This window comes from Protopterus annectens, chromosome 3.part0, assembly GCF_019279795.1.
Source record: "Protopterus annectens isolate FY-2018-M chromosome 3.part0, PAN1.0, whole genome shotgun sequence".
In the NCBI taxonomy this organism is placed as follows: Eukaryota; Metazoa; Chordata; order Ceratodontiformes; family Protopteridae; genus Protopterus; species Protopterus annectens.
In genome coordinates, this window is record NC_056731.1 from 224916755 (window position 1) to 224943411 (window position 26657).

The 26657-nt window shown below is 41.9% G+C and overlaps 1 protein-coding gene across 1 annotated transcript in view; it reads left to right on the forward strand.

The window, feature by feature from the left end:
* LOC122796810 (ATP-dependent translocase ABCB1-like) overlaps positions 1-26657 on the forward strand; it is a 1504949-nt gene that overhangs the window by 716491 nt on the left and 761801 nt on the right. Inside the window, exons 15-16 of the mRNA XM_044065546.1 lie at positions 16366-16509; positions 16903-17049. Of these exons, the coding sequence (XP_043921481.1) occupies positions 16366-16509; positions 16903-17049 (291 nt within the window). The remainder of the gene's footprint in view (positions 1-16365; positions 16510-16902; positions 17050-26657) is intronic.

A 26657-nucleotide genomic window follows, 5' to 3' on the forward strand; every position in this document is an offset into this window, starting at 1 on the left:
CATCTTTTGGAGGACCCTTGGATTCTGGACCCAGTTCCAGACCTCCTGATGCACTCGTCAGGGGAACTTCATCCCTCTCTGCAGTCTCTGAAGCTGACAGCTTGGCTGCTCCAATTCCCATTATAGCCAGGTTCCATAACCTTTCCAGTGAGACTAAGCAAATTCTCTTATCCTCTCATAAATCTTCTACAAGGAAGCTATACCTTAGCAAATGAAAAAAAATTCTATATGGACTTCTAAAAACAATATTGATCCTTATCAAGCTCTTATGACCTCTATTTTAGAGTTCTTGACCATGATTTTCAACAAAGGAGCTGCAGCATCAACTGTTCATGTTCGACTTGCTGCCATTTCTAATTTCATCTTGGATTCGAAGGATTGAATATTATGTCACACAAATTATCCAAAACCTTTCTCAAAGGGACTTTCCATCTCAGACCACCTGCGAAATCTCCTTTTTCCCCATGGAATCTAAATTTTATGCTTTCCCGCATTGTTCTTCCTCCATTTGAACCAGCTTCGTCATGTCACCTCAGATTTCTGTCATGGAAGACTATCTTTTTAGTAGCTATTACTTCTGCCCGCAGAGTGTCAGAGCTTCAAGCCTTGTCCATTAAGCTTCCTTACTTGATTTTCCATGCCGACAGAGTCTCACTTCGAACAAACCCCTCCTTTTTGCCTAAGGTTTGCACTGAAACTAATCTTAACCAAATTGCCAGTTTGCTTCCCCAATCACTCCAAAAATCTAGAATACATGCTGTACAAACTTGATGTTCACAGACAGCTCAGATATTACTTGGATAGAACAAAAGATTTTAGGAAATCAGAACAGCTTTTTGTTTCCTTTTCAGACTCCAGGAAAGGTATGCCAGTGGCTAAAACAACTCTATCTAAATGGTTATCTGATTGTAACATATTTGCTTATTCAGCTGCCAATATGCCCTTACAACACAAAAACTAAAGCTCACTCAACAGAGCAGTTTCTACATCCTCTGCCTTTTCTGCCAGACTTCCTATTGATAACATTTGTGCAGCAGCCACTTGGTCAAGACCTCATACCTTTATCACTCATTACAAAGTTGACAGGGCCTCCTTGGACAGAGTCTCTTTTGGGTCTAATGTCCTGAAGAACATACTCCCGTGAGCCACCCGAGATAGATGGTGCTTGGGACGCTACCCATCTGTAAGAATGAACGGCGAGATAGAACAACTTCACATAAAGAAGTAATGTACTTACCATAATGTTCCATGTGAGTTGTTCATCTCGCCTTCATTCTTATTTTCCTCCCTCCTACCCCTTCCTGGGCTTTTAGAAGACCGAGATGCTGGATCCTTCCTGATTGCTCAAACCTTCTGTACTTTTGCTTATGGAGTGATATAATGACATATGGTATTATTATATGCAGAAACAAGATCTGAGGTAACTCTGGGTGCATCATGGGATAGGGACTTGGCCTCGAGCTATGTGAAGACCTTGAGCTTTGTAGTAGGCTGACTCAGAGCCGAGGGATCGGCTCTGAACCCATCTGTAAGAATGAAGATGAGATGAACAACTCACATGGAACATTGTGGTAAGTACATAACTTCTTTTTTGTTCTTCTAGTGTTGACTATATACTGCTGTAGGTACCATCATATGGACTGCCTTTGTAATGTATGTAATCATACAGAAAGGTGATCCAAGAAGTGAATACAGTAATTCATATGACTTCTCAGACCTGTTTCTACAGATTAGATTATATAAGTATGCCACAAGTTACTGACTGTAACTCTGTCTGCTCCCCCCCTTTCTTACTCTTATTCTGTATTGTGGCTTCACTCCATGGACTTTATCTATTCTTCTGAAATTGCTGGCTGACTGGCACAGAGACATGGTCCATATGCAGTGCTGGCATTCTGTGTTCAGGAGCAATTAGGAGCAACAGTTAGAGGTGGCTAGAAGAGATCGGATGAGGTACTTGCCACCTATCCTATCCTGTGAATATGTGGAATCATCTGTAGCCTGAGCAATCCTGGTGGAAGTCAGTAGTCTTATAGGTCCAGCGTAGCAACAGACATGGGTAAGGAATAATCAGAATGACATCATCTGCTCTGCTACATTGTTGCATGTCTCTCCTCGACAGTTATCGATCATGACCAGCCACTGTAGAATGATCACTTCTGCCCCATCTAACATTCTTAGGAAGAGTCATCTTTCCCAAGTCATCATACAGAGTAGCTGAAAGGTTCCTGAGATGTTGGGGGGGGGGGGGTCACCCGGAGAAGCATTATGTCCACTGTCACTGGAAAGGATCTGCAAGGTATTCTAGGTAAGTGGTGGGGAGCCAAGTGTGTAAGCTGAATGGTTGCAGTGATTGGGTTAGGGGTATAAAGAATAATAATAAGATTAACAAAATAAGCACATTCCTTGGAAATTACTTTTCTAACTCTGAGATCACTGTACCTGAAAGAAAAAAATATGACTTTTAGCATTTGTTGGTTACTGAGTATTTGAATGGTCTAAGTAAGATTATCTTTATTATGTAACATAACAGTAGATCTGATATTGTCTGTTTTAGTCTGATTCATTGTTTGGGATTGTCAGATCCAATCAGTTCAACCACAGTGCCTTATACCAGAGTGTTGTATCCAAGAGCTCTGACTCCTCCCCTACCCATAATTCCTTCCTTCTGATTTACCTCAGATCTCATTTGCTGCCTGTTAAACCAGATGTGTTTTCTCAGAGCTCTTTCAACGTTCACAATTAATGAAAGCAAAATTTGTTTATTTTCTTGTTCCTCTCTGTCTTTATAGTGCATTCGATTAGTTATTAGTAGAATTAGGATAGTATTTAGATAGTTTTTGAAATGTTAAATCCTTTTCGAGTTTTTTTATTGTGGAACCTTGTAGGACAAGAAGTATCATTTCTTAAAATTTTGCTTTTAATAATAGGACTAATTTTCATATACACACACACACATACACACATAAATATAAATATATATATATATATATATATATATATATATATATATATATATATATATATATATATATATATATATTTATATATACACACATGTATACACATAAGTATATACTTAGATTTACATAGATACCATACTGCTTTTTTTGCAATTACTCATTTTGTTAAATATTTTCTTGTGTGCTTTCTTCTTTATAGTGTCTGAGAAACCTACTGGTTTTAAAAAAGTGTTCAGCTTGTGGATACAAAATCCATCCACAGGATTCCCCACTTCCTTTGTGTTTAGTTGTAAGCTAGTTGTATCTGGGCTGCCTTTGGATCCATTGCCGTCCAAGACAGGAAAGAAAAACTAATACTTAAAGACTTATTTCCCCCTTAGACAGGGTCCACCATGATGTGGTCTAAAGTTAGACAGTCTTCTGCATCTCCCACTTCTGAGAAGAGAAAGGAGAAGGAGAAAGACAGATGTAAGGTGAAACATCATGAGAAATCAGCAGAGAAAAGGACAGATGATAAGAAGGAGGAAGAAAGTAAGGCAGAGAAGTCTAGGAAAATGTCTCTGGATCCAACCAGTCTTCTGGGTTTGGCAGCTAAGTCTTTGAGGCAGTCTGATCCATTGGCAACTCAGGTCCAAACTCCCTCATCTAAAGCTTCCTTTTCCCTGAGACCAGTAACTCCTTTGTTACATTCTGTAATACTTTAACAAATTTTCTTCAATAAAATGAATCAGATGGAGAAACACGGCAGAAATAATATAAAAAACTTTAATACGGTTAGCACTTTCACATCACAGATGCTTCCTCAGATCATGAATGAAACAACATAAGCTAAAAACCCTTTATATACTTCCTAAACTCTACCAGATTGTTGTTAATTAATTAATTGCATCTATTTAACATTCAAGTTAAAGAGACACCATATTAATAGGTATCTAGTCTGAAACATACTACAGCTAGCTAACTCAGACAGTTTGATACAAACTAACATTTCATCACTAAAATAAAAAATCAATAAACATATATGTACATAAAACATAAAATTCCAGTTTATTTTTCATGTCACCCAACCATAAATCTTGAAAAATACATTCAATAACTTTAAACTGAAAATGATGCATTCCCCCTGCATGTTTGGCTAAAGCACTTCTATCTGGTTCGTTATTTCTGGAATTGAGAGAATTAAAATGGATTATTGAGTTACAGGCAGAAAAGGAACCAGGGCTTAATGCTAAAACATCGATCAAGCCCTATTTTAAAACAAGACGTTTATGAAATCTGCTTATATTGTTCACGTTTTATGAAAAACTTTGTACTTGTTTTATGTACATATATTTGTTTACTGATTTTTTTATTTTAGTGATGAAATGTTAGTTTGTATCAAACTGTTTGAGTTAGCTAGCTGTAGTATGTTTCAGACTAGATACTTATTAATATGCAGTCTCTTTAACTTGAATGTTAAATAGATGCAATTAATTAATTAACAACAATCTGGTAGAGTTTAGGAAGTATATAAAGGGTTTTTAGCTTATGTTGTTTCATTCATGATTTTATTGAAGAAAATTTATTCGTTGGTGTGAGAAGGAGTTAAATCAGAGTGGCTACACTATTGACTTTCATTGCTTTTGTAATACTTCAACACAACCTACCATTTAGACCAGCATTTGCAGCTTTGTTGACAAGGACAGGATGTTCTAGTAGAAGTTTTACTAAAATGAATGATGACCAGACGATGAGAAAATTCTTGAGGAACCCAGATTCAGCTGGGGGTCTTCCCAGCTCCATCCACCAGAAGAGGGCCGGGAACTGGCCCATCAACCATGTCCCACTTTATTCCGCTTCTGACTTCCTTCTCGGAGCCAGAGTTTATGGGTCCAAACCCTTCTTGTGCACCTTTATTGCATCCAGTACCCTGGAGACTTCTGCATTGACTTCTTCTCTTACTCTCTTGAATAAATTGCTTTCAGGTCAAGACGAGTTCAGGAGCCAAACTGTTGAGGTCAGAGTGGTTTGGTGGAAACGACTCAAGTTTTCCCCTCACTACTTTGGCAGTTGACATCTCAACTATGAGATCTTTCTCTGAACTGACCTCTGTTGGAGTTGGGAAACTCCCCAAGTTGGCCGAGAAAGACAGTTTTTCCTCTGCTTCAGTAGCAGAGTTGGCTTTCAATACTGTGGAAAGGGCCTTGGCTGGTCCAAGAAAACAGGTGCATGCACCACGTTTGGGTCTGTCCTGACTCCCAGTGGATCCTGTGCCTTATTCTTCTCATTCGAGTTGACAGGAATAAACAGACCAATCTGGCTTTGAGGCAATCACAGTACCACGGATGTTCCCCTTCTAAGGCGGGGGGACATTTCAGAGGGAAGGCAACTCAAGGGACTTGCTCATTTGCAGAAGCCAAACTTCACATCAGTGACTTGCAGATGAGAGCAATCCTCCTAGTGTTGCAGGCTTTTCAGGACTTCCTACCCAAGGGTGTGATTTCCATCCAGGCAGACACCCTTTCACCCCCTAAATGGCCCATCTCAATACCGGAAGATTGCCAAATTCCGGTAATAATGGCCACACAGTTAAAAAACACACTCTCCAAAGTTAAGAATACAGCATCCATGGGACCAGATGACATCCTGGGCTGTGTACTTCATGAACTACAAAATGAACTGGCACCTCACCTAAGTGTCATGTTTAATTATGCCCTCACCTCAGGCTTCGCGCCCACTGAGTGGCACACAGCTACAGTTATCCCACTCCACAAGTGGGGATCCACCTTGGATCCCGGGAACTACCACCCCATCAGTCTGATGAGCCTGATCTACAAGGTCATGCAAAGTATTATCATGGAACTTATAAACAAAGACATTGGCAACCTTAAAACACTGGACCCCACCCAGTTTGGGTTCATGAAGGGCCAATCTTGTCTCCTGAACCTGTTTGACTTCTTCGAATCAGTCTCCAGAGCAGTAGACAAGGGTAAGGCAGTCCACACAGCCTATCTGGACCTCGCCAAGGCCTTTCACACCATCCCCCACTCTGGAATCAGAGATAAACTTACTAAGCTTGGCATTAATCCCTATGTCACTCAATGGGTTGCCAACTGGCTTACTGACAGAACTCACACTGTAAAAGTAGCTGACTCCAAATCCAGCTCCAGACAAGTGACAAGTGGAGTACCTCAGGGTTCAGTCTTGGGACCTTCTTGTTTAGCATCTACTTTTCTGAAGTACAGGCCAACACTAAGGGACTCTGGCTAACAAAATTCACAGATGACTGTAAACTGGGAGCTATTATTAAATCCCCAAATGATGTGGATACTTTACAAAAGGGCCTTACAGAAACAGATGCTTGGTGCCAGCGCCATGGGATCAAGCTCAATGCCAAGAAATGTATAGTTATCCCCTTTGGGAAAAAACATGTACCCATGAATTACCACATAGGTGGCAGTACACTAAACACAGAAAGTGTAATAAGAGACTTAGGGACACAGGAGGACAGTGGTCTCACCTTCAAAAACCACATTGCCACAGCAGTCAGAAAATCCTTCTATGTGGCACACCTCATCACTAAGGGCTTTTCATCCAGAAAAAAGGAGGTCATTGTCCCACTGTACTCATCCCTCATTAGACCCATTATAGAATACAATGCCCCATTTGGTATGTACCTCTCAAGACATTGGCAACAACTGGAAAGGCACAGATATGCCTCACTAAAAGAATCACAGGTCTAAAGCAGATGCCCTATGCTGACCACCTTAAAAAACTCCAGCTATACTCTGTCGCATATTGTCTACTCCGAGGCGATCTCTGCTTAACATACAAGGCCATGTCAAACCCAGAGCTGTTGGACATGCTACACTTAAAGAAATCCCAGTCCCTCAGAGCCACATGCTCCAGGGATGTAAACTTTGTCATCACAATAAACAAAACATGCTGGAGGGATAGGTTCCTGACCCAGAGACTCCCCAGACTCCGGAATAGACTGCCCATACATGTCAAGCAGAGTGCCTCTTTGGCCCTCTTCAAAAGGAACCTTGATGACTGGATGGGAGAAGGAAATTCACTCTGGGGATCACGTCAGTCACCCTGCTAGACAGGGGTCCAGGGAAGTAAATAGTGTGGGAAGAAATAGCCAGGGAATTTTTATGGCTAGGCTTGTATAGGCCCTATGGCCGATAGCCTAGTACCAACCTATGAACCTATGACAATATGTCACTGGTATAGTACAGCAACAAACAAGGTGAAACAAGTTCATATCCTGTTTGCCAGGAGGCCATGCAAGTCTGGCAATGGGCGATGTCTTCCCATTGCTTTCTGGTATATACTAGTGGGCAGGCTGAGCAGGTGTATCCTTCTACCTCAGTAGTAGTCTGTCAAACAGGGGCAACTGAGATCTTCAGTCTCTGGGTCCAACCTTGCTTCGACCTCTTTGCTTCCCACTTGAACAACAGATGCAGCAGTTACTTTGCCCTCATTCACCACAGGGACATTTGCTGAGGGATGCTCTAGTCCACATTTGACCCCCAAGTATCCTATATGCCTTTCCACTGATACTTGTCCTAACAAAATTCATTCAGAAAGCCAGAAGGTGCAAGACCAAGGTGATCCTCACTGCCCTGTTCTTAGCGCCAACAGGTGTGGTTTCCCTTCCTTTAATCTTGTTTACTGCACCCACCATGGGTGCTGGATCCCATCCCAGATCTCCTGAGTCACCCATCTGGGATGCCTCTATGAGATCTTCAGTCCCTAAAATTGACTACATGGTTTCTTCAATTTTAATGACAGCCAGAGATGCCAGGCTTTCTTCTCTAGTAGTTCATATAATGTCTTCTCAGAAGAACTTGACAAAAAAGACTTACAAGAGCAAATAGAAGAGATTTTATATTTTGGCATTCGCAAAGGATTTGGACCCTTTCTCAGACCTTCTCCCACTAATACTGAAATTTCTTTCAGAATTTTTTCAACAGAGTTCCAGTTACTCTGCCATAAAAGTTAAGGTGGCTGCCAATTCAGATTTTCACATAGGACATAATGATTTATCTACTTCCTCACTCAGGATAGCTAAAGCTTTCCTCAAAGGAGCTTTCTTGTTGAGACCTCTTGTTCAAGATCCAGTCCCCCCAATGGGATGTCACATTGGTGCTTCAGTCATTTGACTGAAAGGCCTTTCAAGCCCATGGCCTTAACCAACTTAAAAGTTTCTTTCTTAGATTACCATCACTTCTGCTAGACAAGTTTCAGAGTTACAAGTGCTGTCATACAAGCCCCCTTTTCTTGTATTCCACAAGGATAGAGTATCGCTAAGAAAGAATACTTTATTTCTCCGAAAGGTGACATCTTAAACAAAATGAAATCAACACATTGACTTATGTGTATTTTTTTCAAATTTTTCTACCAAAGGTGAACACATCCTTTATGTGTTAGATGTCCACAGGCAGCTCATATTTTACTTACATCGTACCAAAGACATAAGGAAATTAGACCATCTCTTTGTCTCCTTTTCCAGAATAAAACTAGGGCAACATGTATCAAAAGTCACACTAAGTCACTAGCAGATTGTATTTATTTTGTTAATAAAGCATGAGGATTGTCTTTGCATTCAAAACCTAAGTCTCACTCCACCAGAACAGTAGCCATTTTGACAGCATTTGCAAAAAGAGTCCTTATCAGTGACATTCGTACAACAGCAACTTGGTCAACAACTTACACTTTTCTATTTGATTATAATTTGGATGTGCAGCCTAGAGCTTGCACATCCTTTGCTCTGCCATTATCAAGAATATCCTTCCTTGAGTCCACCCAGACCCTTTTAGACAGCTTGGGAATCTGTCCCATTTGTTGAATTAGATGAAAGTAGACAACACCGGATACAAAAGTTAATTCCTTACCATAATGACAGATCTGTGTTTTCTTATTTTCATCCAATTCAATATCCTTCCCTCCCTCCTTCCCTTTCCAAATTGCCTTTTTGCATCTTCTAGGGTTCAGGCAGACCTTGACTACAACCCTGTCTGTTTGTTCCACATCACTTTCCTCAAGCATGGAATGCTTCTGGTTTATTTTTCCATTCCATAACATTTGGGCTATATAATTAGAATAGTCAGCAAATTTGATCTGAGGTGAATCATTTTGAAGGAGAGAATTATGAGTAGTGGAGGAGTCAGAACTCTTGGATCCAACACTTCTTTTTATAAGGAGCTGAGGTCTTGCATCTGGTTGGATCCAACAACCCCAAATCTTGAACAGGATGAAAATGAAACAAAATGGATCCATTATTCTGGTAAGTACATAACTTTTGATCTGTTGTTGTCAATCTCGCCTTTATTCTCACTGATGGGTCAGATCCGATTTGTCGGATCCATCTTGGCCTTTACAAAAGCTCGAGGACTTCAGCAAAGCTCGTGGGTACCCTTCCCTACTCATAAGGCATTTCCCCAACATCCCCAGATCTCATTTGCTGCTCTGCAAGATGGATCTTCTAGCAAGCTCTGGGCTAAGATTTTTGTTATGATTTTGTCATTGCTTACTTCCTTTTGTTTTTCTGTATTGTGATAATCAGTATTTCACTAGCATAAACTTAAAGATATCTACTCATTAGTACCTCCCCTCTTTTAGTGTTAGTTTTTCTTTGTTATTTATTACTTCCTCTTCCTTTCCAGTTACTGTTCTTTTTAATTAGAGGGCAGTTAACCTAGTCCTTTTAAGTTACAGGACTCCCCACCCCTCCATTGTTGTTCTTGTGGTTGATATTTAAAAAACAAAAGTAAAAAGCTGAGTTTCTTCTTTTTTATCTTTACATAGTTAAACTGTTTGTTTCTGTTGTTTGTTAGCCAGAATGTCCCAGAAAGAAAGTAAGCCCTTAGGATTTAAAAACAATGTGAGAAGGGTAGCAAAACAATGCCCCTCAGTGATTTTCACACTTTATGTGTATACTGTTTGGGGCTGCTTCATTTGCAGGAGTCCTGTTCCATATGCCATGGCTTTAGCCAAAGGGTGCTTATAGAACAGAAAAATTAATTGATTTTAAAGGAGTCATTGAAAACCCCATTTTCTGAGGCTATTTCTGTTGGCTCCTCCTCTCCAAAGTCAGACAAGTCAGAGAGAGTGGGAGAAAGGCCTTCTTCGGCTCCAAAATCTTCATCAGAGCCTAAAGCCAAACTACTAAAAGAGTTCACTCCGACAGCACCTACAGAGCAGACATCAATCTCTGGAGCAGGGACTTCTTTGGAACAGACAGAATCTTTGGCTTTGAAAACTGCTATTGATCCTTTGGCTCCAAAAGACCAATTACCTGCCAAGTACCATTATCTGAGCCAATCCCCATCCTTTGAGCCAGTTTCTTCTCAGCTCTTTTCACCATTCTTAGCCAGATCGAGATCCTCAACATTGTCTACCAGGTCTACTATGAGCCTTTCAGACGAAGATGTGGATAGGGTGGTGCAGAGGCTTCTCAAGACACCTGCCTTGGCCAAGCTTCTTTAGGAACCAAACCCAAAGGAGTCAGATCAGTCTCATCTTTGCCCTTCAGTGCCTACTCCTCCTCTGATTCAGCCTTCGGTTTAGGAGCTGGAAGACTCCAATATCCAGCTGGTGTCTGTATTGGGTCCAGGGCATTTGACTTCTCAAATCCAGTGTCTGCACTGAGCATCTCCATCCAGTCGGAGCAGGAGACCCCTGGGAGCTGACACTCACTGGTCGTGTCCTCAGAGCCAGCTTGGATCTCCTTGGATCCTCGTGGCCTCAGCTCAGATGGGTTTGACTCCCACCTCTTCTTCAGAGCTTATGTCTCCTGCTCTACAGGCTCCTTCGGCCCCAACACCCATTTTGCCAGGTCTGGGAGGGTCTTTGAACCATGGACAGACTGCTTTCAAAGTTATGAGTTGGGTGATGACTGCCTCCCAGTCTCAGACTCAGTCCTACTTGGAGCTTCCTCCTTTGTCTGCACAGGTGCCTTTACCTCCTTACCCCCATCCACAGGACCCAGAGAACCCAGGCCTCAGGGTGTTCCCCAGAGAACTCCCCCCTCTTCCAAAGCTTCTCCAGATGACCCCATTGAGGAAGTCCCTTGGAAGAGATCATGCAAGAGGAAGCATCTAGACTTCCCAGAGGAGTCTATCACTTCAGATACCGACCTTGACGATGCAGAAGGGTCCCCAAGGTCTCCTCCTGAGGATGTCTCCTAGAATTTTCGAAACAGAGAGTTGACTGGCAGTCCTCTTCCCCTTCAGCGGAGGAGTTGGTATACCTGAAGGCCTTTGGATCTCGCCCTTCAACCTCTTGGGTGACTGCCTTTTGATGAGCTTATTCAGTTAATCTCTCAGAAGGCATGGGAGACCCCTGATTTCATAGAACCCACTCCTAGGAGGCCAAACAAGTACATTACAGCCCAAAGGAATAAACATTCCTTACCAAAAGTGTAGCAGTTGATACAATGGTCGTGGCAGCTGCCACAAAAAAGGAACTTTCCGAGTCCAGTTTCTGTATCCATCCTCCTAATAAGGATTCTAGAACCATGGATAGGTATGGGAAGCACATCTTCTCTTAAGCAACTTTTGCATTACAATGACTGAATTACCTTACTCATTTCACCAGACTTCAGAGGGACCTGCTGAAATAACTGTTAGACTCTCTCCAGGGAGCTATAGCTGATGCGGCGGCAGACAAAGTCAACACACAGCTTGCTACCCTCAGTTCAATGGTCAACTCATCCATGAGACTCATTTCATATGCAGCAGATAGAGCGAATAGGGTGGCAGGTTCAGGCATTCCTATTAGGAGGCAGGCTTGGGTGTGCCTTTGTGATTTTGTGGAGCCCTTTAAGTCTTCCTTTGTTAATGCTCCCTTTGATGGCTCATCTCTCTTTGGGCCCAAAGCTAAGGAAATGCTAACCCAGTTTGAACAGGAAGGTGAGACATTGTCTGCCACTGGAGTGCATTTTTCCATTCCTACTAGACCTTTTCCAAAAGGCCAGAGAGGTAGTGGAAAGATGTGGTTCAGGAAATCACAAACGTCTAATCAGGACACACAAGGTAGTAGTTCCCCCCGAGACAGAGGGGGTAATAATGGAAGACACCGCCCTCGTGGAAGAGGAGGCCTACAGAATCAGGGTTCCAGAGAATCTTTCTTTAGCAGACCCTTTCAGTTCTCCTGAAGGAGTGCCCAACTGCTCACCTCTGGAGTTTGTTGGGGGGATGACTGTTGCTGCACCTAGAAAACTGGTGAGACATAACAAATAATAAATGGGTGCAGGACATAATATCCAGGGGTTATATCATTCCCTTCTCTTCCCCCACTCCCATAAACTAATCAGTTCCAGATGTTCCACCCAGAAAGAAGGAACAAGCAATGTTAGAAATTCAAAGGTTGCTCAAAAAAAGAGTCATCAAAGAAGTCCCCGCAGACCTCAGAGGATCTGGAACTTACTCAACATTCTTTAGTTCCAAAGCAAACAGCTGATTGGAGATGAATCCTGGATCTCAGCAAACTAAACAAATCTGTGAAGAAAAACAAGTTCCAGATTTTAACACTGCAGTCGATATTTTCCATTCCTAGGAAAAGATAATTGGATGTGCTCTATATACCTTCAGGATGCATACTACCACATCAAAAGAGAAAGGTGAGTCAGGAGGTTCTTGTGCTTCCGGCTAGGAGCCCTATCATTTCCAGTTTCAAGCTCTTCCTTTTGGTCTCTCTACAACCCCCAGAGTGTTCACCAAATGCTTGGCAGTAGTGGCATCTCACCTGAGGTGCATAGCATTCCGAGTGTTTCTGTATATGGACAACTGGTTCATAACCACCACGACCAGGCATCTACTGCTACAAGCCAGGGATTATACACTCCAGCTTTGTTCCTCCTCAGGCATTACCATAAACTATAACAAGTCTTCTCTAGAGCCATCTCAAACCTTAACTTTTATAGGAGCAGACATAGATACAACCATGGAAACAGCAAGACTCCTTCATGACAGAGTGCACAATCTACATTTACATGTGAGATTGTTAATCAGAAAAAAACACTGCAAAACAAGTTCTACAAGTACTGGGGAAGATGGCAGCAACTATTATAATAATTCCTCTAGCTCAACTACATATGAGGATACTTCAGTGGTTATTTTCCACACAGTAGTCGATTCTGCATGTACCAATGTCTCACAAGATTCTCATAACCAGCACTTACAAAAAAGATCTCAAGTGGTGGATCCACTCTCCTTCAATATCTCAAGGCTGGCCCTTTATTCCCCCTCAACCCCAAGCGACGATGATCATGGACGCATCCCAGATAGGGTGGGGGGCAGGGTGGGGGGCATTATCTGGGGGAGACAGTCCAAAGCACCTGGCAGGAACACAAGGCTCACTTGCACACAAACATCCTATAGATGAGAGCAGTGCTTTTGGCATTGCAAGCATTTCAGAACACTCTCCCCATAGGAACAATAGCAATACAGTCAGACAATATGTCAGTAGTCTGGTGCATAAACAAACAAGGAGGAAGCAGATCTTACCCCCTTTGTCGAGAAGCACTAAGGGTTTGGCAATGGGCAACATCTGCCAACTGCTTTCTGGTGACAACGCACATCCTGCGGAGATCCAACGTGATATCAGACAAGTTGAGCAGGGCCATATTATGGCCACGAGTGGTCCCTCAACCAGAAAGTAGCAGAAGAGATTTTCCAAAAATGTGGCCAGCCTTGCTGCGACCTTTTTGCCTCTCCCACCAATGCAAAATGCAGCAACTACTTTGCCCTAATCCCTCCTATGGGGGAGTCACAATGGGATGCCCTTGTTCACGATTGGTCTCCAGGACTTCTATATGCTTTCCCTCCATTTCCTCTGTTTCACAAGTTTGTTGCAGACCACGGTAATCCTGATTGCCCCCTATTGGCCTGGGCAGATCTGGTTTCCCTTCCTTCAGCCTCATCTCCTAGACGAACCATGGATTCTGGACCCAGCTCCAGATCTAGTGACGCATCCCTCAGGAATGGGACATCCCAAACTCCAAAAACTCAAACTGACAGCTTGGCTGTCCCAATGCCCTTGATTGTCAGGTTTCCTCTTTTTTCCTTCCTGCTAAAATGTATCTTGTTGTCCCATAAAACCCCTACATGAAAATTATCCAAGAATAAATGGAATAGGTTTGTAATATGAGCGAGTGATAAACAGATCCCATTTTCTGCGGCCATACATTCTATCCTAGAATTTTTAGCATAACTCTTTCATGAAGGTGTGGCAGCCTCCAGTATCAGAGTTCAGTTAGCAGCAGTTTTGAATTTCCATGTGGGGCAAAATGGTGCTGCTGTTATGTCTCACAGGCTTTGCAAAGCTTTTTTGAAGGGTGCTACAGTGCTAAGACCTCCATACAAAAACCCAACTCCTCCCTGGGATCTGACCTTCATCTTGTCAAATATTATCTTTCCTCCCTTTGAACCTTCAGCCATTTGTGATTTAAAATTCCTATCTTGGAAAACAGTCTTTTTAGTAGCTATTATTTCAGCTAGAAGAATTTCAGAACTGCAAGCTTTGTCTGTCAAGATTGCATACCTAGTTTTTCATAAAGACAGGCATCTTTACGCACTAATCCCTCCTTTCTTCCAAAGGTTATGTCAGAAGGTAATCTTAACCAGTCTATTGAGCTGCCAGTTTTCTTCCCAAATTTCCAAAACAAGGGAGAATACTCACTACATCTTCTAGACGTTCGTAGACAGTTACGTTTTTACTTACACAGAACTTCAGAATTTAGAAAATCAGACCAGCTCTTTATTTCTTACTCTGACATTAGGAAAGATCAGTCACTATCAAAGGTTACTTTACCTAGATGGCTCACTCTTTGTATTTCCTACATATACAACTCTAGGAATAGAGCTCTATTTGCTATTAAAGCTCATTCCACCAGGTCGATAGCTACTTCTACGGCTTTCCAAGCAAGGTTACCTTTGGATAACATCTGTGCTGTGGCCACATGGATGAAACCCCATACTTTTATTACTCATTACAAAGTGGATTTGACCTATAGGCATAGAGCCTCTTTTGGTTCTATGGGTCTGAGGACTGTACTCCCATGAGCCACCCAAGAGTCAGGTTTCTTGGGACGAGGTCCCATCAGTGAGAATAAAGGCGAGATTGACAACAATACATAAAAAAGTTATGCACTTACAATAATGTTCCGTGTGTATTGTCCATCTTGGCCTTTATTGTCACAACCCACCCTCCATGCCCCCTTCCAGATCTCCTGGGAGACTAAGTGGGCATTCTATTTAAGGATCTGCATAGCCTCAGAAAGACTAGCCTTCACCTTTAATAACCATAATTATTATGTACAATCACCTTCATATAATAAAAGTTTGCTGATTTTCCTTATAGTTTCTGGTAGGGCAAACAGGATCTGAGGATGTTGGGGAAATGCGTTATGGGTAGGGAAGGATGCCAACGAGCTTTGCTGAAGTCCTTGAGCTTTTGTAAAGGCTGAGACAGATCTGACACATTGGATCTGACCCATCAATGAAAATAAAGGCTTAGATGGACAACACACATGGAATGTTAAGTACATAACTTCTTTTTTTCCCCACCTTTTGATAACAATTCCCTTTCGTAAGTGCCTGCTTCCACTTAGTTTGCCTTAACAACATCTTACATGTTCTTGTCAAGACCATCAGAAGGAATGATACTCAAGTTCATTTTTGTATGTATGTTATTAGTAGTACTTAGCACTTGTAGATTATTTTTAGTACTTGGTACCTGTAGTTTTATCATGACAGCGTATTTACAATAAACTAAGTATAATGTGGTCAAACTCATTAGCACCCTACACACACACACACACACACACACACACACACACACACACACACACACACACACACACACACACACACACACACACACACAAAATCAACCCATATACACAAAACATTTTTTACTGGTGTACCATGAACCTAGCTTTCTCAGTCTAAGGACATTCTTGTTTTGGCTGTTAATACTGGAATTATACTGAATTTAATGTTTTTATTTTGTAGATGTGTTACTTTCTTTATGTTTCACAAGAAAGGAAGTGCAAGTATACCTTGATAAATTTTCTTTATGATCTTTAAATGTCTATAGACCCAAGAACATATTGAAAAAAATGAGAAGTTTGGATTGTCACTTCAGTATGTCCTTATACAAAATAATAGATCCTGAAACAAAGAACCATTTATTCTGTATTGCAGTGCTGTGTTTATAGCAACCCACAGATGCCCTGTGTTCTAGTCTCATTGTCAAAAGATTTGGATGCATACAGCAATCCTGACATTCATATAAGCTGCATTTTACACTAACTCTGTTGGGCATTGTTTAAAACAGTCAAGATTTTTTGCTGTCATAATCAAGTTGATACATTCTGGTTTAATTTATATATGTGCATATATTTGCTTTGAAGTCCTTTTCAAATACAGAGGGAAAAGAAGATGATGGCAAAGAAAAAAATCTGGCTAATTCTGTCTTGAACCGTAATCTGTCTAAGAGATACAGCACAAGGAAGACTTCACTGAAGAGAAATCCAGAGGATATTGAAGAAATAGAGGTAACCAAGAAATGTTTAATTATTTGTGTGGTATCTGAAGTGGGATTAAAGCAGCCTATTTTCCTAATTGATAAGTTATGCAATTAAAACTCTCAAAAGTATCCCGCTAAAAGAAGTTACACGAATGTAGCACATTCTGACATTCTTTTATACTGTAGTGAACATGAACATTTATTGTTAAAATTAAATTTCACAACTGATAAACTTAAAAAAATATTTTGGAAATTCCACAAGTTCCTTATAATGTTAAATGGTGAAATTGCCCCTCACTGTCAGAGACAGCTACGAACTGTAAATTGTGAGTTAACCTTTTGCCTCTTTGTTAGTCATATGAATGTCTGCAAAAAAATAATTCAGCAAGCAGTATTTAAATTGTGTTTATTGTTTCTACAGACTGAAGATCTTCCTAAGGTTTCCTTCTTCAGGCTTTTGAAGCTGAACATGTCTGAATGGCCATACATCAGTCTGGGAATACTTTCTGCAGTATTAAATGGATGTGTTCATCCAGTTTTTGCCATCATATTTTCCAGAGTTATCATTGTATGTTGATATTGTTTTATTCATTAAGCATGCAACCCTTGAAGATGCTAACAGATTACAACGCTTTTGCATTTAGCAGATGTTATGTAAAGTTAAACCTAAGTATTGCAGTATTTTGTTTTGCTATGGGGTTTCAGTAAAGGGGCATCTCAAAATTTTAAATCATAGAAATGTTTCCTTGCTTTTTAATTTGAGTCCTATCCCTTCTAAAAAAAATTGTTCATAGGTAGGTACTAGGCTATTGGCCCTAGGGCCTATATAAGCCTAGCCAAAAGGTACCCTGGCTTTCACCACCCAAGAAAATTATTTTCCTGTGCCACTGTCGAGCAGAGCCACAGAAGTGATCCCCAGGGTGAATTTTCTATCTCCCATCCAGTCATCAAGATTTTTCTTGAAGAGTGCTAATGAGGAGCTTTGTTTGATATAGACAGGTAGTTTGTTCTAGAGTATGGAAGTCTCTGGGACAGGAATCTATCCCTCCAGCATGTTCTGTTTATTGTGGTGACAAGGTTTAGGTCCCTAGAGCGTGTAGCTCATAGGGATTGGGATTTCTCTAAGTGGAGCATGTCAAAAAGCACTGGGTTTGACATAACTTTGTGTGTTAGGCAGAGATTGCCGCTGAGTAGGTGATATGCGACGGAGTAAAGCTGCAGTTTTTTGAGACGGTCTGCGTAGGGCATCTGTTTGAGGCCGGTAATCCTCTTTGTGGGGTATTGCTGTAGGATGCCTTCATACTATGCTCTGTAACCATTGTTGGTATTCTTTGAGTAAGTAAAGCCACATTACAATGTCTGTTAAGTGTGTGGTAGCAACATTCATTATTAATAACTATTTTCTGCTGAATAGCACTTGCAAGAAATGGAGAAGTCACCTTAGACACACAGTCCATGATCTTTTCATGCCTATGCAGTACAACAAATCATGAACTGTGTCTTTTAAGCTTGATAATTATAAATAAAATGCTGCAGCTGCAGTCCACATCCCTTTAATAAGAGATGTTATATCACTATGTTAGTTTTAACTTTTTTGTGTGTGTGTGCTCATAGGTTCTTACGTTCATAGGTGTTTACTAGGCTAACAACCACAAGGGCCATTTTAAGCCTAGCTATGCATCCCAAATCTCTGACAAGTTCGGATACCCTTGATAAGTGTAAGAATGGGCCTGGGAGATGAGCCATTTACAGGTTACCTGTGTCCATTAGAGACATAGGTATCAAACCAGGAATGAATCTTTGGTTTCTCATCCAATTGTCCAAGTTGCACTTGAATTGGGTTAGGGAGGAACTCTGCTTCACATGGGCCTGTTCCATAGATGAGGTAGTCTTTGGGATACATACCTATCTCTCCAGCAGGTCCTATTTATATCACAGGCAAGATTTAAGTCTTTAGAATGGGTAATTCTGGTGCTGTTTGTTTTGTGAATATGCAGGATGTCCATCAGGTGGGGTCTGACAATGCCTTGTATGCCAGGCATAGATCTCCCATCAAAAGCCTGTAGGAGACAGAATACAGGGATAGGGCCTTGAGGTGATCTGCATAGGACATCTTACTTATGCCTTGTATTCTTTTAGTGAGGAACCTCTATTGGCATTCCAATTGTTGGATATGCCTGGTTAGGTACATACCAAAGGGGGCATTGTACTCAATAATAGGCCTGATGAATGCCAAATACAGTGGAGCAATGACTTCCTTGGACTTAGATGCCATACCTTTGTTTATAAGTTGCACAACATAGAATAATTCCTCACCACCATAGAGACATGATGGTCAAATGATAGATTGCTATCTATCTGTGTCCCTAAGTCCTTGACTACTGGGTCAACTCTAAGGAGTGTGTTGTCGATATGATAGTTACCAGGGATGGGTGACTTCCCAAAGAATATTATTATGCATTTATTGGCATTTAGTTTTAGTCCATGGCTCTGATGACATTTTGTGTCTGTCAGCCCCTCCTGGAGACCATTTGTGTCAGTGTGAGATTCAGTGACAGCTCTTAATTTTCAGTCTGCATATTTAGTCAGCCAGAGACCACTGAAATTGGCCTTGACTTCTGAGAAGTAAATACCAAAAAGGAGCAGTTCAAGGACTGATCCCTGAGGGACTCCACTTGTGACTGGCCTCTTTGTAGAGGTGGACTCCCTGATTCTAACTTCCTGGGTCCTGTCTGTGAGCCAGTGGGCTATTTACCGGGTGACATATGGATTTGTACCTAACCCATTGAGTTTGTCAACAGTGCCCAAGTGGGGTATTGTGTCAAATACCTTGGCCAGGTCAAGATAGGTAGTGTAAATGATTTTGCCCTCATTCATTGATTTGGTGACCTCCTCAAAAAGTCCACCAGGTTGAATAGGCATGATCTGCCATTGATGAAACCAAACTGGGTTGGGTCCAGTTTCTGGAGGTTTACTATATATCTGTTGATATTGTGTGTGTGTGTGTGTGTGTGTGTGTGTGTGTGTGTGTGTGTGTGTGTGTGTGTGTGTGTGTTTGTGTGTGTGTGTGTGTGTGTGTGTGTGTGTGTGTGTGTGTGTGTGTTATATAGCCACAACCTGTGGATGGTCAGCAGGCTTCACTTTTTTCTCCATAGAGCATTAATGATATATAGCCCTGGAGTTGGAATTGTCTTTCTTTGATTAATATATGCAGGCAGAACCCAGTCCTGTAGACTTAGCCTACCTGTTTTTTCAGTCACATTCAGTAGATGAAGTTGGCTATAAAAGGCAGAGCACCACTTGGCTTTCTTGTCTCAAAACCTAGCCAAATTCTGATGATGTCATGGGGCAGCCTTTGGGTGCTCCTTTTTCCAGTGCCTTGTTTTTACAGCTAATACTTAAGAAGTTTGAAAGAGTTAGAGAAGAAAGATAAAATAGCAGAGACGGTCAGGCCTATGTTTCATTATCTCATTTCTAAATTCTGTAGGAGATTTCCCTGTTGATCTTAATCCTTCTGCTGTAAGTAGATATGCACCACCATGAAGGCAGAAGAGACAATAGCAGAAAAAGGAACAATGACATACCAAAAAACAGGTCTTCCTGTAACAACCAGTGACTGATCTTCCCTCGACTTGTTCCAGTCCCTTCCTATCACTTAGGAAGAAAAGTCACCCATTTTAAAAGTCAGCAGTTTCAAATAATAACAGACAAGTGGGTTGGAAAAGTAGAGTCACTGGAATATATCACAGAATTTTGTGCATCACCTGTTTCAGGACCGCTACCCAGTACTTATTGTGTTTATTAAAGACCTTTTACCTTGACCTGGTGGATGCAGTAACCCAAGACCATGAAGTCTAAAACCAGGAATGCAGACGGTGCATAAGATCAAATTTGAATATCTCGAATCTGCGCTTATGCATTTCCGGTGCTTCGCGTGTAGTGTATGGTGCCTGAAATTGCAGATGAGCGTTTGTGTGAGTTTTTGTCAGTTGTATGTGTGGGTAAGGGTAGGGAAGTGTAAGTGTGAGTGTTGGATTTGTTGGTGTTTGTGTATGTGTGATGTGTATTTGTGTGTGAGAGAATGGAGGATGGCATGGTGTAAGGTTTTTTTTTTTTAATGTTATGTGTGACCTCGGAGTTGGTATATATAAGTAGCGGGGGTGTGCAGCCCCCCACATAGGTGGTGCAATCTGTTGTGTAGAGTTCTCTTGTTTGTGTGCTGTGGGTGGAATGGTGTGTGTATTATGTGGTGTGTGGTGTATGTATGTTCGTGATTGTGCGATTCGGAATTGTGGGTTTCGATTTTGTGAATGGTTTGACTTTATAGCCTTGAGTTACTGAAATTTGGGATTTCAGAAATTCGAAATTATGAAGTGAAACCATATATATATATATATATATATATATATATATATATATATATATATATATATATATATATATATATATATATATATATATATATATACACATAGAGAGAGAGAGAGAGAGAGAGATCATACAGACACCTACACACACAGATGGTTGGACAAGTTGCAGTAGTCCTGGATTCCTGGGAAGGGGATAGGGGATATTTTCTAATTTACTTTCCATAGATTTCCCATGCAGCAAATTTCCTTATGAACTCTTTTTTGCCAATAAGTCTGTTTACCTTCACTAATTAGACTAGGATTAATCCAAAGAATTTCTTGGATTTTTTGTTTCTTACTGATTCCCATTAGGTGTCCAAATCTGTTCCGTTTTGAAACTAAGGATGTTATATTATCCTATCTCACCTTCATTCTTAAAATGATGGGTTTGGCTCTGACTCAGCCAAATACATAGCTGAAAGTCTCAAACCTAGCTTGTGGCAAGAAGGTATCCCACAGTGCAGTGGTGCAATTCCTCAGATCTTGTTTGCTGCTTTATGAGGTTGGATGCACTCATCTTGGCCGTGGCTAAGTTGTGACAAATGTTCTCTTATTTTTCCTCTAAACTGTTATATTTGCCAATAGATAGCTTATCTTCTAAAGATATTTAATTTCTTGTGTGTTTTTAGTGCATTACTGTTAGGTAGTGATAGTTTATCCCTTTTGGCATGGCTTTTGCTGTTGCCTTGTAGGCCTGGTATCCCTTGTAGTGGTTGTTGTTTGTTAAGTTTTCAGCAGCTCGTTTAAGTTAGAGAGCTATTTTGTCTGTTTAAGTTAGAGGGCTTGTAGTTAATTGTCTTGTCTAGAAAATAGGACCATTTAGGTTAGAGGCCCTATTTTCTTTTTCTCCATGGTTGTCTTTTTCCCTGTGCTTCTATAATTACTGTTTAATGTAGCTTTAGCTGTTCAATAGCGATATATATATTTTCTTGTTGTGGTTGTTGTTGTCTTTGTGGTCTTACCTTAACTATGTCTAAAACCCAAAAGAGAGAGAACATAAGCCTTTTGGTTTTAAAAAATGCCAGAAGTGCTCACAAAAAAATGTCCATCACTGATGAACATGTTATATGTGTGTATTGCCGTGGTGCTATTCAACTACAAGAAGACTGTATCTTTTGTCACTCTTTCAGTGCAAGAGTACTTCAAGAAAGGAGAAACAAACTGATTCTGAAAGGGCTCTTAAAGCCAACTTTTGAGGAAGCTATCCATAGTTCTTCTTCCTGTTCTTCTTCTCCTTCCTTTAAAAAGGAAAAGTCTCAAAAAAGACATTCACCTGCAGCTTCAGCTCAGTCAGAGCCTCCATTCAAACTACCAAAAATTTCCAAGACCACTAGCTCCTCAGCTTTTCAGTCCTCAAAGCCGTTGGAGGACATATTAGTTGACAAGCTTGGTACTTCGGCTCCAAAATTCTCAGAGCTACAAGATACCTCTACTTGGAACCGGTCCGTGGATATTTCACCAGTTTCTCTGACGTTGAGATCTCCAATTCTGCACAGGTCTTGCTAACCAACCCTATCTTCCAGGTCCACCAGGAGCTTATCAGGCGATGATGTGGAACGGGTGGTGTGCTGACTCCTGAAGTCACCGATGCTGACTAAATTATTCTTGGCTCCCGTCCATTTGATCTCAGAGCGTACTGTACCAGTTATATCCACTTTTGTTCCTCCTCCAAGCCAAGCTGGTCCTTTGGAGCAAGATTGCTTGGTACTGCTTACTGTGGATCCATCAGTTCCAGGACCCCCTTCGGTGTTCACAGAGTCGACATCTGCTCCAACTCTCTCAGTGCCATTCGGGGAGTCTGGGAGCCAGGGTTCCCTGGACGGCCCTGGGGGGATTCTTGGCCCCGATCTTCTTTGGTGCCAAGTCTACCCCTCGGAGCATCAGCCCGGGTTAGCTCAGCTCCCACATCAGCCACAGCCCCAATCTCATTGATTCCAGTGCCTTACTCTGTCTCCTTGGAGCTGTGGGAGTCTTTGGAACTGGCGGGATCCACCTTTGAGCTGATGAGGAGTGTGTTGTCTTCCCATTCAACACCACAGAGGGATACTAATACTCATCCCCCTAAGGCACTGGCTACTGTCTTGGCACCACCCATTCCACAGGACAGCAGAGATCCAGAGCATCAGGATGCCACAATGGGTAAACCCCTCTCCTCCAAGGCCTCCCAAGAATATCCTTTTGAGGTGCCACCTCAGAAGAGAACTTGCAAGAGGAAGCAAGTAAACTCCTCAGATGAGTCCGTCACTTCAGACACTGACCTCGATGAGTCAGAAGGGTCCCCACGGTCATCCTCTGATATTTAATTTGCAGATATTCTAGAGTTCCTGAAGCAGAGAGGTGGCTGGCAGACCACCACCCCTTCTGATGAGGAGTCATTGCTTTTGGATCTCAACCTTCATCCTCCTGGGTGTCTCTGCCTTTCAATGAGCTAATGGACCTGGTTAGTTGAAAGGCATGGGAGTCACCTGACACTATGGAGCCAGTCCCTCAGAGGCAAAATAAATTCTTGTCAGCTCCTTCGGGAAAGGAATTTCCAACCAAGGGGGGTACCTGTAGATGCTATGGTGGTGGCAGCAGCCACCAAAATGGAACTTGCAGAGACTTCCTCATTTGTTCATCCTCTGAATAAAGACTCTCGAATGATGGACAGATATGGGCAGTGTGTCTTTTTGTCAGCGACATTCTCACTTCAATCGCTGAACTACCTATCTAACTTTACAAGGCAACAAAAAGATCTCCTGAAAGAGCTAGGAGATATTCTACAAGGTTCAGGGTGATTGAGAAGGTCTCCTCCCAGCTGTCTACCTTAAATTCCATTGTCAACTCCTCCATGAGGGCCATATCCTACGCAACAGATGGAGCGAGTAGAGCAGCAGGTTCCGGAGTTTCCCTTAGGAGACACTCCTGGATGCACTTGTGCAATTTTGTGGAGCCCTTTAAGCCTACTTCAGTTAACGCCCCTTTTGATGTTTCCTCACTCTTCCAACCCAAAATAAAAGACTCTCTAACCCGGTGCGAGCAGGAAGGGAAAACTCTCTGCCATTGGAGTATGTTTTTCTGTACCTTCAAGACCTTATCCTAAGGGCCAGAAGAGTGGAAAAATGTGGTTCAAAAGATCCCAGAGAGTTTTCCAGGATGCACAGGGTGATTCCTTCCCCATGGGCAAAGGGGGAGGCAATAACAGTAGATGCCGCCACAGAGGCAGAGGGGGCTCACAAAACCAGGGTGACTGATTCCTTTCGCGGACGCCCTTATCAGCGCTCCTGAAAGCAGGACCAACTGCTCTACTCTGGAGGCAGTCAGGGGACGTTTATCCATGTATCCAAAAGCCTAGCAAAATATCACAAGAGACAAATGGGTACTAAAAATAATATCCAGAGGATACTCCATCCCATTTTCCAGTCCTGTTCCACAGATCAGATCAATCCCAGATGTTCCACCCAATCTTAGGGAGAAAGCATGCATAGAGATTCAAAAGTTGCTGCACAAGAATCATCCAAGAAGTCCCCAGAGACCAAATAGGATTCAGAACTTACTCAAGATTCTTTTTGCTGCCAAAAAGAACAGGGGACTGGAGGCCCATATTAGACCTAAGCAAATTAAATGAATCTGACAAGAAGTCAAAGTTCCGAATGGTGACACTGCAGTCTATACTTCTCTTTTTAGGGAAAGATGATTGGATGTGCTTGATAGACCTTCAAAAAATGGACAGGGCATCAAGAAGGTACGTACACTTCTGTCTGGGAGCCAGTAATAACCAGTTCAGAGCTCTGCCTTTTGGACTCACTACAGCCCCCAGAGTGTTCACCAAATGCATGGTAATAGTCACGACTCACCTGAGGCATCTAGGATTCCGAGTGTTTCTCTATCTAGACAACTGGCTCCGATCTGCCACCACCAAGTATCTACTCCAACAAGCCAGGGATCTAACTTTGGACATTTGCAATCAGCTGGGTATTGCAGTTAGTTTTCAAAAATCTGCCTTGTTGCCTTGTCAGCATATTACATTTATAGGCACAGATCTAGACACCTCCTCTATGGTAGCATGTCTTCCAACAGAAAAAGTTGTAGCACTCAGGCAACAGATACTTCACCTCCTTCCCAAGACAAAAGTGAAAGCAAAGATAATTCTAAGATTACTAGGACCAATGGCTCCCACGATTACACTGGTCCCTCTTGCCAGAATGCACATGAAGATCCTTCAGTGGCTGTTGCTCTCCAAATGGTCACTTCAAGAGCTTCTGATGTCTCACCTGATCAGATTAATAGAATCATGCAAGAAAGGCTTAAGGTGGTGGATACACTCCATTCATGTGACCATAGGGAGACCATTTGTTCCACATCAATCCATAGCTACAGTCACCATGGACGCTTCCCAGATAGGGTGGGGGGAATTATCTGGGAAGAACAGTCCAAGGTACATGGAAAGAACACAAGGCTCACTTGCATATAAATGTCCTAGTGATGAGAGCAGTGTTTCTTGCATTGCAAGCACTTCACGATTCTCTCCCCCTAGGGAAAAGTGCGATACAGTCAAACAATATGTCTGTGGTTTGGTACATAAACAAGCAAAGAGGAACCCGATCTTAGCCCCTTTGCCAAGAGGCCCTAAAAGTCTGGCAATGGGCAGTTTCTTTCCAGCGCTTTCTAATAGCAAAGCACATTCTGGAGAAGTCCAACGTGATAGCAGACAAGCTGAGCAGAGCAATCTTAATGTCTCACAAGTGGTCTCTCAATCAGGATGTTGCGGAAATGATTTTCCGAAAATGGGGTCAGCCTTACTGCGATCTCTTTGCCACTCTCATGAATGCCAAGTGCAGAAACTACTTTACCCTAATCCCCCCTCCAGGGGAGACACCGAGAGATGCACTTGCTCACGACTGGTCCTCGGGACTTCTGTATGCTTTTCCTCTGTTTCCTCTCATACCCAGAGTCATTCAAAAAGCGCAGTCCTCAGGAAGCAGGATTATTCTCATTGCTCCTTACTGGCCTCACCAAGTTTGGTTCCCCTTCCTTTGGCCTCATCTTCAGGAGAAGCTTTGGATTCTGGATCCAGTGCCAGATCTGCTGAATCATATGTCAGGGGAGCTTCATCCTTCTCTCTACACCCTAAAATTAACAGCTTGGCTACTCCACTTCCCAATTTAGTCAGACTTCACAATTTCACTCCTGCAGTCAAATATATCTTAATGTCCTCCCATAAAGCTTCCACTAGAAAACTGTACTCTAGCAAATGGAAAAGGTTTTCCTTTTGGGCTCAAAAGAGGAACATTGATCCTTTTTCTGCACTTATCCATTCTATTTTGGAATTTTTGGCAGAACTCTTCCAGCAAGGCTCAGCTGCAGCAACCATCAAGGTTCAACGTGCTACAATATCAAATTTTCACATTGGTGATTTTATTTCCAACTTAATGTCACACAGGCTGTGTAGAACCTTCTTAAAAGGTGCCTCCTTATTAAGCCCTCCCTTTAAGGAACCCCTTTCTCCTTGGGATTTAAATTTTGTTTTGTCTCATCTCACGTTACCACCTTTTCAGCCCTCATCATCTTCAGACCTCAAGTTCCTTTCCTGGAAGACCTTGTTTCTAGTGACTATAACTTCTGCTAGAAGGAGTTGCAAGCTCTTTCTATTAAACCACCATATTTGATTTTTCATAAGGAAAGAGTATCCTTGCGAACTAATCCTTTCTTCTTACCCAAAGTCTCTTCTCCAAACAACACAAATCAATCTAATCTATAGAGCTTCCTGTTTTCTTTCCTTATCATA